The sequence below is a fragment of the Mus pahari genome, chromosome 3 (assembly GCF_900095145.1).
Source record: "Mus pahari chromosome 3, PAHARI_EIJ_v1.1, whole genome shotgun sequence".
NCBI lineage: Eukaryota > Metazoa > Chordata > Mammalia > Rodentia > Muridae > Mus > Mus pahari.
The window spans coordinates 119,737,020-119,750,909 of NC_034592.1; the positions used below are offsets into that span (position 1 = coordinate 119,737,020).

The 13,890-nt window shown below is 40.1% G+C and overlaps 1 protein-coding gene across 2 annotated transcripts in view; it reads left to right on the forward strand.

Annotated features, from left to right (window-relative positions):
* The window catches only part of Snap25 (synaptosome associated protein 25), a 73,864-nt gene extending 64,634 nt beyond the window's left edge, over positions 1-9,230 (forward strand). For both annotated transcript variants that reach the window (XM_021192514.2, XM_021192515.1), the window contains exons 6-8: positions 660-785; positions 4,091-4,235; positions 7,872-9,230. In XM_021192514.2, coding sequence (XP_021048173.1) covers positions 660-785; positions 4,091-4,235; positions 7,872-7,940 — 340 coding nt within the window. In that variant the 3' untranslated portion in view covers positions 7,941-9,230. The remainder of the gene's footprint in view (positions 1-659; positions 786-4,090; positions 4,236-7,871) is intronic.
* Positions 9,231-13,890: the final 4,660 nt, after the last annotated feature.

Below are 13,890 nucleotides of genomic sequence, written 5' to 3' on the forward strand. Positions count from 1 at the left end.
TTTGTCTCTGTGGACAAAGGTTTGTACATCAACCCTGGATGTATGGTGACTGTTTGGAAGTACCGATATATTATCAATTTCAAACCACTCTAGAAGCAACCCAAAGACCATCACCCTTGGCCAACCACCAATCCTTTGTGTCTTTCATGAAACATTGAAATGTAGTACACACATGCATTGGGGGAAAGATATTAAGCAGAGATCACTGCATGATGGTGTGTTTAAAAGTCAAGTCTGTTTTTCTTCATGACTCCGTGTTACTGTGGTGTGATGTACACCCTCTACTTGGCAGTGTTGTTTTGTGTTTGTCTGCCAGTATGTTTTTCTGTGTTTTGTGTCTCAAAATATAATCATGTCACTGAAATAGAACTGAATGTTCACCAGCTATCTTAAGCCTTATCTTAAATCCAATTAAAGCACAAAACAAACCAAAGATTAGTCTTGACCATTGAAATTGGCTCAATTAAAAATAAAATGCTGAATAGCTGAGGTGTGGTGGTGGCCAACTGTTTGGGTCCAGATTATGATATATCGGTATTCTCTAATGCCTCAACTTAAAACTCATTTGCTTGGTTCGGTTCTTTGCTTAAAGAAGTGATCATTTCTGTGAGCTTGCCCCTCCACCCTGGACTTTGTCACTCACCCAATTTTTTGCATAGGCTTAAATCCAGTGATGCTTACAAAAAAGCCTGGGGCAATAATCAGGATGGAGTAGTGGCCAGCCAGCCTGCCCGTGTGGTGGATGAACGGGAGCAGATGGCCATCAGTGGTGGCTTCATCCGCAGGTGAGTTTTTTGCAGTACTCTGTTGATGGATAACCAGCACTGAACTATTTTGTTTTCTTCTGCAAGGAATTTTTGCACTCCCTCATTGGGTTATGATTGGATTATGATAGCTTGCCATTCTCTTGTCTCGTCTTTGGCTGGGCTATCAGTAGAGACACTGCCATCCACCTGCATCAGGTCTTCCAGCAAAGAGCTCAGGTTTCTTCATGGCAATGATAGTGTGCCAAGCAGGCAAAATCCAAGACACAATTTCATTCTGAACTATAGCATGGGCACTGTTTGCCATGGTGACTCTAGGCAAAGCAAATCCCATGACCACATCCAGCATCAGAGTTGATATGGAAAGGCATCACATGACATGAGTTTATTTTAGCAGAGGCCTGGCAAACAGCAAGAGTAATGTAACATTTATAGTCTACTAGTAGCAGAAAGCTGTTACACTCCTTCCTCAAGAGATAGGCCAAGAACAAAAGGGTTTTATGGTAGGAAATACAGTCATAGCTAGAGTTAGCTAGAATGAGAAAGGGAAGCAAATGCTCTAAACCCTGCTTTCATGACCTCCAGTCTCTCTCAGGCCAAGATTCAAAGCCCACTGGAAGTCAGAGCAAACAAGGAGCCAGCAGTACAGTAGTAAAGGTTAGCTTCTCAGGGCACAGAGCAGGGGAAGTCAAGGACCGGATCTAGAGTCGGAAAAGGAGGAAAAAATGGAATGCACATTAACCACTTCTTTTGAGATCTAGAAGCAAAATAAATAAATAAATAAATAAATACCTATTTTAAAAGCTCAAATTATATAAGTCAGCCAATATCTTGGCCTGAGGAAACCACTAAGCAGAAAAACAGCCAAATATTTTCTATGACAAAGGAAAGATTAAAGTTATTATATTTGTGGGCATGCTTCCCCCCCCATTCATTCCATACAACCACCAGTTTGTTTTAACCAGAACAGCTTAATTTTGTCAAAGAAAGTGTAAGCCTTATCAATTAAAACTGTTTAGACTATTATATATCAAATAACAGTTCTCAACCTGTGGGTCATAACTGCTTTGGCAAACCTCTGTCTCCAGAAATAATTACAGTACAATTGAAAACAGTAGCAAAATTGTACTTATGATGTAGCAACAAAAATAATTTTCTATTACATGAGAATCTGTATTAAAGGATTGCAGCATGAAGCAGGCTGAGAATCAACGATATACACTGTTATACCAGAACTCAGCATAGGTGAAAATATTCGTCTTCATAATTATTTACCTCTAAGTTATTGTAGTCGTTGGCCAATCAATTATGCTGGTATTCAAATGTGAGTCATAAGGTATAGGGTCTAGATATGCCTTACAAATGACAATTCTAATTTTGCCTCCATCTGCTTCCAAGGAAATTCAATAATTTGTAAGCCAGTGGTTATAAAAGTATGGACTATGGGAGATAGAAAGGAAGAAAGAAAGAAAGAAAGAAAGAAAGAAAGAAAGAAAGAAAGAAAGAAAGAAAGAAAGAAAGAAAGAGGAAGGGAGGGAGGAAGGAAGAGGGAAGCAAGGAAAAATGCAAGAAGACAGAGGGATGATACTTCATCCACTGCAATTCAATCTAAATCTCTTGACACTAGACACAAGCATCTATGATTTGTAAAGCCTGGGTGTTTAACTGTGCTTTAGGGATGGAAATAGTTGTGCTACAGAAACTTCTTCATGGTTGATGATCACTCAAATGAAATTTAAATGATAGGAGGTTTTCTCTTAATCTTTAAATTTGCTCTGTCTCAGGCTGATATATATCTTAGTGGAGCCAGGCATAGTGGCATAGGACTCTAATCCCAGCTCTCAGAAGGTCTGAGTGCTCAAAGCCAGCTTGGGTTATATATGGAGGCAAGGTTGCAAGCAAAACAAAACAAACAATAGACAAAAGTTATAATATGCCATTGTACTTTGGGAGTTGCCATGGGAAAAGGAGTTTAAATCTTCTGATTTTTGTTTTAGCTCATTACTGTAACTAGTAGGAAAATTCTGTAATAAGTGCTTTCTATTTGCGGTAAGATGCCTGCCGTTTGCAATAAGAGTGCCTTCTTAGCCTTCAAGTTGGCCTTTGGAAACGTGGTAAAGTGCTTTGTGAGCCAGCTCGTGCCCTCCCATTCCTACCCACACAACTGAAACCACCAGATACACATTTTTCTGCTCCAAAAGCACCTGTTCCAATGGCCCTACTAAACCTATGACATCAACATGTGTGTGTATAAGAATCACCATGAAAAAGCAGTTCCTTTAAATCTCTTAGGAGTTCTCAAAATCAAGTTTATAGCTGCTGTCTACATTGCCACAGATTCCACGGTGGGAGAGCAATGAGCACTGAGATTTGCTACCTGACTTTCTTCACTCATCCTCAAGTTGAATCTTGGAAATCTATATTTCAGAAAAACAAAGCAAAACAAAACAAAAATAAACCATAGTCTCTATATAATTTTGCCTCCATCCTCTGCCCCAGAGTTCCTCAGAATAGATGATTTTATCTTCCCAAAAATAAATTAGGGTATGGGATGGCTGAGAAATGTCTCAGCAATAAAACACTTGCCGCTCAGGGGAGTTCATATGCCCAAAAGCCATGTCAATGCCAGATGTGATAGTGTACAGCTATCATTCTTGTGTACCTACGGTGACATGGGAAGTGGGCAGGAGAAATCCTTAAAACCCATTCATGACATGTGTGGTGATGAGCAAGACACCCTGGTAGACGTGATAGAGAGCAATGACTTATACCTAGCTGCCCTCTGACCTTCACATGGGTCAGATACCAGGACTCACACACACACACACACACACACACACACACACACACACACACACACACACACATTAAAAATAAATAAAATAAGAAGGAGGAAATTACATAATTTTAGAAATCATAAAAGTAAATACATCAGTGTATTTAATATGAACTGTAAATTCAAAGTGGGTGCAGAAGTGCATATTTGTAATGCTAACACTGAGAAAGATGAGAAGGGTGAATCACGACTTCAGCTGGCCTTGGCTTCATAGCCAAACCCTATTGGAGAAAGATACAACCAGAGAATCCAAAACTCCCAAATACAGTATTTGTATTAATACACAAGTACTCTTCCTTTAAAACTACACTTTGAGCTCAAAATATCAGTTTTAAAATTTCACTTGAAACTAACAGATGTTAAGACATGTTGGTATATTGAATAAGAATTTGGACTATTACTAGATGTGTGTATTCTTTTCCACAAGCTCTACTCCTTAGTCACAACTTTCTTCTCGCTCTGTCTTCCAAAATTGCTCTTTGGCTCCCAGGGTAACAAATGATGCCCGGGAAAATGAGATGGATGAGAACCTGGAGCAGGTGAGCGGCATCATCGGAAACCTCCGTCATATGGCTCTAGACATGGGCAATGAGATTGACACCCAGAATCGCCAGATCGACAGGATCATGGAGAAGGTGAGTCTACAGCTCTCAAGTGCTGACTACTGATTGCCACTCGGAAGGAGACACTACATCCAGGCAAACTAGTTGCTGGATATTTTGCCCTTCATACTTCAAAACAAAAAGCATGAGACTCAGCCACAGAACTGGAGTGGAAATTAGAATGTAGTTTGGGTTTCAATGGATTGTGGGTGCTGGGTATTGAGCACAATGCCGTGGGTTTGCTAGAAAAGTGTTCCACCAATGAGTTACACTCCTACCCCAGACCATATGATTGAATGTAGTTGATATTTCTCTATCTCTCCTATGCCAGGCATGTGCTAGGCACTTAGAACACATGAAAATGAGACAGATCATATTCTCGCTGCCAAGGAATTTGTATCAGGACACAGAAACCATGAAACAATTGACCATACAAATCAGACACTAATTCTTTCCTTGCATTTTCATCCCCAATCGCATGGATATTAATTATAATCTTTTTACCTGTCCAAATGCCAAGAGAGAGACATGGGTACATCAGGAGTTTAACAATGATTTTATGTGAATATATGTCTGGCTACTCTTGTGCTATGTGCTTATTCTCTGTGAGACCCTGAAGTTCTTAATCTGAGATTTTGGAGTTTCTTTATATCTTTTGCACTGCCAAGAACAGAGTAGGTTCATTTTTAGATCTTTTAAATTACAGAGCTAAGTAATAGTTTCTGGATCCCCAAGCATTCTTCAGTGCTGTGACGGGATGAAGAGACAGGATTGTATCGCATATGGTCCAGATAAACAATATATGACCAGATAATATTTTGCCTGATTGGTATTGAACTACACATATGTCAGAGCTGGTTAGAAAAATGCTGTGTTTTGCTTAAGTTTGCAAATTGCAACATGCTTGTCGTGGCTAAACAGCTTTTGCTATCATCAAGCTTTTAATGCTGTGTGAGCCAATGCATTTTAGAACCATGTTGAAAAGTTCAAAAAGTGCTGGAACCAATTCAGCCTGACCTAAGCCATTATAGCTCCAAAAGGAAAATGAACATGGAAATAATTTCTCCTCTGTTTTTCAGAAAGGAAACAATCTGAGAAAACAGGAAGTGCTTGTTTTCTATCGCTAGACCAAATTAACTCAGAAGCAAGCAGATAACAAAACCAAGCAGGGTTCCAGAGAAGAGAATTTTTTGTTACTAACATAAGGGGTCAAAACGTTGAGTAACTGCCTTGGAAAAAAGAAATATTTATTCCTCCTATAAAGACAGCAGAAGCCACGTTCTAATACCTATGCCAGTGTAATTCTCTAGAACAGTGAGAACCTTCTGTATTTAGCTGTTCATCTACCAATAAAGGTGTACACAGGGATAAAAGTTTAAGGAAAGGCCAGACAAGTTGATGGGAAATAGCTGCTCTGGCTTGCTTGAACCCTAGACTTCTGAGTCACTGAGGTAGAGCTAAAGGGGATAATTGCCTTACAATAATTAGTATATCTTGGCCGATATTTGAAATAGAATCCCCACACACAAAGTCACAATCTGGACACCATTTAAACAGCCCATTTGAGTCTAGCTGAGCATGTTAATGAGCTACAGTGTTCCCTCTTTCTCAAGCAAGTTCTAGTCTTTGAGAACTATATCTGAAGTCTCAGTATGTATAGGGTTGAGTTAAAACCATACAGTAGGCAAAGCAAAGAGAATTTTCTTCTCTCCTGGTCCCACTATGATCTTCTCTCGTCCTCCTTTGGGTTGATAGTCAATTCTGGGAAGTTCAAAACAGAGTTTCGATATAGTCTTGTGGATTTTTAAGACATTGCTTTGTGTGTTTGCTTATGCGGGTTTATATGTACAATCTATCAAAGTTACAAGCACATTGTGCTCCTAGAATACTTGAATTTAGAAGTAAGTTTCCATTCCAAGCTTCATACACAGTGGTGCTAATGAAACAATGAAGATATTCAAACTTCAAAGTAAAGTTTGGTGGAAGAAAATGTGTTGAGATCCAGCGATGTGGTCCTCAAGGTCTTCCACCAGTGGGGATCACTGAACTTGAAAAATAAGACCACAGTTTATAAACGGGATTTGTAGTTCACCAGGCTCTATGAACTGGAAGATTGGGGAACATTTTAACTCTGGATGTGCTGGTGTGTGACATGCACACAGTTTTAGATATCTGATCTGAGCCAGTGCAGCACCTGACTGAAGCTAAGGGCTCAATGTACTCAGTACCCCCCTAAAACAATGTCTGGGCTGCCTGATGGACACTAGCCTTTCCACAAAGGGAACTTAGGAAGCACATCTTAGAAATGTCAGCAATCTTAGGACTCTCTAAAATCAAGCAGGAATCCGAGGATGGGGTAGCCTCCATTTAAAAACAAAAATCCTTGAGGGTTAATAAGGAAAGCAGGATGAACACAGAGGCATTTCCCAAAGGACATGCCTGAGGGGAGATTCTGTCTGGTTTTGTTTTGCTTTTGCTTTTGTTTTCTATTTCTTTTATATACCACATAAAACATGGTACTTTTGTGCCATGTAATATGAGTCTGGAATTTGAATGGGATTCAGAGAACTTGAGAGGAAGGAGCAAGCGTCCATTGAACAAAGGCATTCCAGCTCGATTCTGTCCTTTGAGAATATTCCAAGCATAGCCTCTGCTCTACTTACCCAAGCTACCTTGCCAAGGCCAGGCAGTGCATTCATAAGCAAAACAGTCTACATTCTGAAATGACGTTTGTTTTAAAGTGGATTATTTTCTCATTTTAGCTTCTCTGAGCTCAGTCTAGAAATGGCACAGTCCAGTCTATAGGAACATGTCAGATTGGTCTGAGCTAAATCATTTGCCTTTTCAACAAAGTAGGATTATTTATGACACAGTTTGTAGATACAGGAGAAGATCTGAGAACCAAATAAAATTCGAGAGATTATCCATTTTTCAAATGAGGAGGCGGGGGGGTCAAAAAATATGTGTCTATAGTTCTGAATAATCAGGACAAATAAATGTTCTTTTTTATGTAAATAATCATTTTGAAGCCAACTCTTGATTAACCAAACAGATGGTAGAGAACCATAGCCAGATAATTCAGTTGTGAATAATCCAGAAATATGTTCAATTTTCAAGATCTTTGTGTGAACATGGATGAGTCCAGTGTGCTAAGAATTTATAAATTCAAATTGAATATAGAAAACCCTACCTAGTGGAGTTTAGAAAGTGAGAACGTAGGCACATAGCCTATGATCAGTGAGTGATAGTAGATCATTCCCTGGACCACCTGGTGGCTTTCTTCTCTGCCCAGACTGTAGAGTTATAAGTGGAAGCATTGCTTGTACAACACTTGTAACAGGAAAGAGCAACAGTCTTTACTTGCTGCCTTACCTTTCTCCATGGCGATGGGAATAGTGAATTTCCTAGGGCTTAACAGTCTAGCTTTTGAGTGCCTTTCCAGCATAAAAAGATAAACCATAGACCGCTGTCCTCAAAACAGCAGAGGCTATCCAGTGAGGAAAACCATTGAAACCTCAAGTCACGTTTTTGTGACCTTGTCCAATGGTCCTGGGGGTAGGGGAGTGATAATTCTGAATGAATTGATTTACAAAAGAGCTTGAGTGGACCCAGATGATGAATAGGACCTTAAGGAGTCATCTAAGACCCCTCTTCTCTCCTCTTTTCTAGGCTGATTCCAACAAAACCAGAATTGATGAAGCCAACCAACGTGCAACAAAGATGCTGGGAAGTGGTTAAATTTGCCCTTCTGCTGTGCTCTCTTCCAAATGTTGTTGGACAAGAGAGCTCCTTCATGCTTCTCTCATGGTATTACCTAGTAGGTCTTGCACACACACACACACACACACACACACACACACACACACACACACACACACAAACACACACACACAATCAGTCACTCCCATTGTAAATGTCCTGTGTGGTCTGTCAGCTTCCCAATGATACCATGTGTCTTTTGTTTTCTCTGGCTCTCTTTCTTTCCAAAGGCTGTACATAGTGGTCATCTGGTGGCTCTGATTCCTAACTTGAGATGTCTTGGGTCTCTTTTTTTTTTTTTCTTTTCTCAGTGGCTTTTGCTGAGTGACAAAAATTTAGGCATGCTCAATGTGCTGTTGATTTCCTCAATACACAGTATTGTTCTTGTAAAACTGTGACATTCCACAGAGCCACTGCCACCGTCCTTTCTTAGGGTGTCGGGCTCTGAGTCTCTCCAAATGTGCCGTCTTTGGTTCCTCATGGCTATTCTTTGTCTTTCTGATTTCATAATTAGACAATGTGAAATTACATAACAGGCATTGCACTAAAAGTGATGTGATTTATGCATTTATGCATGAGAACTAAATAGACTTTTAGATTCCTACTTAAACAAAAACTTTCCATGACAGTAGCATACTGACAAGAAAACACACACAACAGCAACAATAACAAAGCAACAACTACGCATGCTCAGTATTGGGACACTGTCAAGATTAAGTCATACCAGCAAAACCTGCAGCTGTGTCACCTTCTTTCTGTCAACATACAGACTTACGGATCATAATCATCCCTTTTTCTTTTTTACACACACACACACACACACACACACACACACAATGGATTTAACACACCATTAATCATTTCTAGCAAAATATGTGTTTGGCTGAAACTATGTGAAATGGATGTAATATAGGGTTTGTCGAATGCTTTTGAAAGCTACGTTTTGGAGACAATACTCTTGCTATGTGGAAAACGTGAAGATCTTTTAAGTCTGGCTCTTGTTGATCACCATTTCCCTGTGGTTTGTCATCAGTACAATTCTCTGTTGCTTAATCTAGAGCTATGCACACCAAATTGCTGAGATGTTTAGTAGCTGATAAAGAAACCTTTAAAAAAAATTATATAAATGAATGAAATATAGATAAACTGTGAGATAAATATCATTACAGCATGTATATTAAATCCCTCCTGTCTCCTCTGTTGGTTTGTGAAGTGATTTGACATTTTGTAGCTAGTTTAAAATTATTAAAAATTATAGATCCCAGCCACTGACTTCCGTCTGATGTTACATTCACACCAGAAAACACAGTTGTTCCTAAGCTATATGCACTGGGTAGAAAACCAGATGTTCCATTTCAACACAATTCCAATGACAATGGACCCTTTGGCTTAGTTCCAGAAATACTTATGTGTGAATTCAGTGTTAACTGTGGGACACATAATTTTCTAGCATACATAGAAAAAAATACAAAAGTGGAGGGGAGGGATCTGAAGTACTCTAGTCTTGGCTCTGTAAACTTAGGTATTCCAAGTATTGGTAACTATTGTTTCCTTCCCCAGCATTGCCAACAACCAAAGTTCAGCCCTTCATTACCATAACACTACTACCCACACTTGTCTTAATTCACCTATTTACCTAAAAGTGTAGAGTAATGGTAGAAAGCAGGCACAAAGCCCTGGGTTTTGTTATGGTTCCAGTGGAAGGCATTTAATTATGCAAGGTAATCATTATATACATTCACAATGGTGTAGAATCTGGTCTTAGAACATCTTTCTCCCTCCCCCAGATCCCACATTTATTAGCAGTTACTTTTTCCAACTTGAAACAACTACTAGTTTAGTCATTTGCCAGCTGTTTCTATAGATTTATCTGCTCCAAACATTTCATAGAAGGAGGGCTCCCGTGACTGACTTCTTTCACTTTGCATGATGTGACATGGTTCGTCTGTATCGTAGCATGTCTCAGTATTCTATTCCTTCTTATGGCCAACTAATATTTCCTTATGGGGATAGACTGCATTTATTTACCTTTTTATTTACCTTTGGTTAGTGAACACCTAGGTTATATCTATATCTCCTTTGGCCTTTTATGACTAATCCTGCTTTGAACATTTAAAGACCAGTTCTTATGAGAGAAGCTGTCCTTAATTCTCCTATAACCACTCCTTTGCCAGTATCGTGCCTTTGGATATTACCACTTCTACCTCAGCACCACCTCACATGACAATACTTTTACCTTTTCTACTGCCTGTATCACTTCATTATCTTGACTGGCATATCTCTCTTTTCCACCTTCACCATCATCTTTATACAGTGTGTGTGTGTGTTTGTGTGTGTGTGTGCGTGTGTGTGTGTGTGTGTGTGTGTGTGTGATATATATATATATATATATATATATATATATATATATATATATATATCATAATTACTTCCATTACCACTAACCCTGTCACCACAATGGCTGCCACCACCTGCACCACTGTCTCATCCATCATCTTTGATCATCTCCTTCTTTATCACTACTTCTTTGAATGACTCATAGCAGCAATGCAAGTACATTTGTCCTGGTTGGTGGTGGTAGTTGGACAATTGTATTCATGAGTCTCTCCGAAGGTTTGATGAGAGCAAAGAAGAAGCAAGAAGAGCAATGATGAGCTTGTCGTTGTCAGAAAGCATTTGCAGGATTTTATCCTCTTCCAAGGGAAGAACAGCAAGAGCACATTTATTTCTTAAAAATCATGGTAGTGGAGAGGGTGCTAAAAGACAGAAAAGGTGATTATGTACCACATATGTCAGAACTGACAGGGGGGTCAATATTCAGCCTGTGCAGAATGTTCCAAGCTCCATCTGTTCTCAGCCGAAGTGAGTGGGTTTTCACAGAAAGTGACGTGCAGGCAGTTTGCTTTGCGACTGCCACATAATGCTCTGGGCAGCAGCATATTTGCTTTGACAAACGCATTGGTCCAAGCTTGACTCTCACACAGCCAGCTCCTTCTGGCTAGCGAAGAACGGATGTCCCAGGGATGAATCTTCTCTAGCTGATCTATCAACCCAAGAAATGCAATAGAAACACAACAGAACACCTGCAAAGACTAAATATTCTCCTTTCTCCATTCAGGCACTGGCAAAGGACCCTCCTACACAAAATCAGAGGTTCTTCCTTTGCCCTCTTAGCAGGAGGCTTTCTTCTTGACCTCCTGCCCATTTTCTTTTGTCACCCTCATTTAAAAGTATTTATTTTATCTGGATGCGTGTTTTGTCTGCACGGATGTCTATCCATCATGTATTTGACTGGTACCTACACTGGGCAGAAGAGCATATTGGATCCCCCCTGAAACTAGAGTTACAGATGGTTGTGAACCCTAAAGGGAAAGTAGGGAATTGAACCCACATTCTCTGGAAGAACAGCCAATGTTATTAACCATTGGGCCATCTCTTCAGCCCCTCCCTTCCTCCCTCCATCCCTCCCTATGAAATGCATATTCTATGAGCATCAACCCCTTGCCTCTCAGAGTGCCACAGCAGAATCCAGCTCCAGTTGCTTGTGTGGCAATTCAAGGAATGTTAATCACTTTCTTTGCAGCTGCTCCCACTTTTCCTGCCCATTTTACTTCTTTTATCCCTCTTTTACTCCTAAAATCTGCTTTACCTACCTTTCCCTGACTCATTAGCAGGTTGATGCTTGTGCTGGTAGTAGAGGAAGAGAAGAAAATGCACATTCTGTGACCCTTAAGCAAAGGGTGGGCTCTGTGTTTAGTGTTTTGTCTGTGTTGACAAATTACACCGTTGCAACTACAAACTTGGTGTTATTAGTCCCCTGTCACTAATGAAAACATTAACTTTATCAGAACAAGGTATCTCCGATAGTAAATGATAAGGTATGATTCAAACAAGATGCACATTACTCCAGAAGTGTTTGGAAATACATTCCAAGGTTATACCTTTGTCACTTCAGCAAGCCAGGAAATTCCAAGAGAAATTGGGCTCTTTGAAGCAAGAAAGGCAGAATGATGGGTTCTCAGAAGCCCTCAGAGAACCTACCTTCACTTGCTGTAAAAAACACTATGCTTTATTTTTTTTAATTCGTTAATTAATTTATTTATTTTCCATTTCAACCTCAGTTTCTCTTCTCTCCTCCCCTCCCAGTCCCTCCTCCTCCCGTGCCTTCCATCCACTCCTCCTCTCTTTATCTTCAGAAAAGTTCAGGTCTCCCACGGATATCAACCAGCCATGACATAGCAAGGTGTAGTAAGACTAAGCACCTCCTCTCCTGTTAAAGCTAGAAGAGGCAACCCAGTAAGAGGAAAGAGTTCCAAAGGCAGGCAAAGACAGCTCCTGCTGCCACTGTTAGGAGTCCTACAAGAAGACCAAGCTACCATATCCTATGTACAGGGGACTTAGGTCAGGCCCAGGCAGGCTCCCTGGTTGACCATTCCGTCTCTATGAGCCCCTGTGAATCCAAGTTAGTTGACTCTGTGGGAAAAACAAAACATTAAGCTTTATTATGATCTAGGCCCCATTGCAAATATGGTGACTATAACATTAAAGGAATAAAAATTTAGGAAAACTCTTTATAACCATTGAAGTAGTCTTCAGATGGAGACTTCAGGAAAAGATTGGTGGGGATGGATGAGTAGAGAGTTCTACTTCCCTTGACAGGTTCTGTACTGCCTCCCAGAATTCCTCAGCCAGATCAATCTCTGGTTGTTCATGCGGTAGCTCACACGATATTGATTCCTTTCTTTAATGGTGATCTTTTCTTTGTCTCTTTCTCTCCTCAAATAAACTGATGCCTTAAACGGCTGTATGAGCATCCCAGTCTAAGAATGTCCCAGCTAAGATGACTCCTTCCTGAGATTTCTGCCATCACCCAAGCATCTCCCCTGAGCACTGCCATGGAGAAATGTGCTGCCTTCCACCTCCATCATATTCTTTGAGTCCCTCCTTCTTCAGTGAAATGTGCCCTTAGCACTTAAACCCTGGTTTAAGTTTCTCAATGGTGCGCAAGGTGCCACATGTCAACTTATAAGACTGCTGAAGTGCATCATATTCGTCACATATTATTCCATTTCCCCACAAACTAGAAATAAGATTCTTGCAGAACGTACTATGCTCCTAACTACCCAGTAGTAAGTTGTAAATGAAACACTAAGCAACTTAAGGCTTCTCTGAGCCCTGTTCTCATGTATGTAAGCAATATCGCTACAATAATCTCTTGCCTTCTATTTTACAGGATAGATCTAAAGGTATAATATTTGTTAAAATGCCTTATAAAGACATGTGCCACCAGGTGGACACAGGGACAGGAAACAATCACACCCACTGAGGAGGTCAAAACAGATCATCCTAGTCACTTCTAATCAGAGAGCCTATCATCGTTTATACTGGCATACGAAGTTCTCACATGATTTCAGTTAGATATAGATAAATTAGTTTCATATCTAAGATGTCCCATGCCCTTATCAGATCTACCAGAACAGCTCCTAGACTTCCATGTTCCTAACTGGTGCTAATTGTACCTAAAATGTGCTACATTTTCACCAGTAAAGTATAGGCACTCTCTGACTTTCACTCAAATGTCAGTGAAGTCAAGTGTTGCTCTGAAAACTAGGAGCAATTGATTATGATACTGTGAGAAACAAATGCTGTTACCCCATGCAGCTATTTCCAAATAGCCTAGCATCAGTACTCCTGCTAATACTTTTGATGATGGAAAACAGGCAACATGATCTGAGGACTACGGTTCTGGTTCTTAGTGATTGCTATGTAACAGATTGCCCAAGCCACAATACCTTAAAATCCTAAACAATCTATTGAGCTCTCAGTTCTTTGGCATTTAGATTAGGCCTGGCAGAAAGTTTTAATCTTGGCTAGTCTGTGATTGTGGTCAACTGTCGCCCCACTGGGAACCAGTGGGCTATCTCTTGCT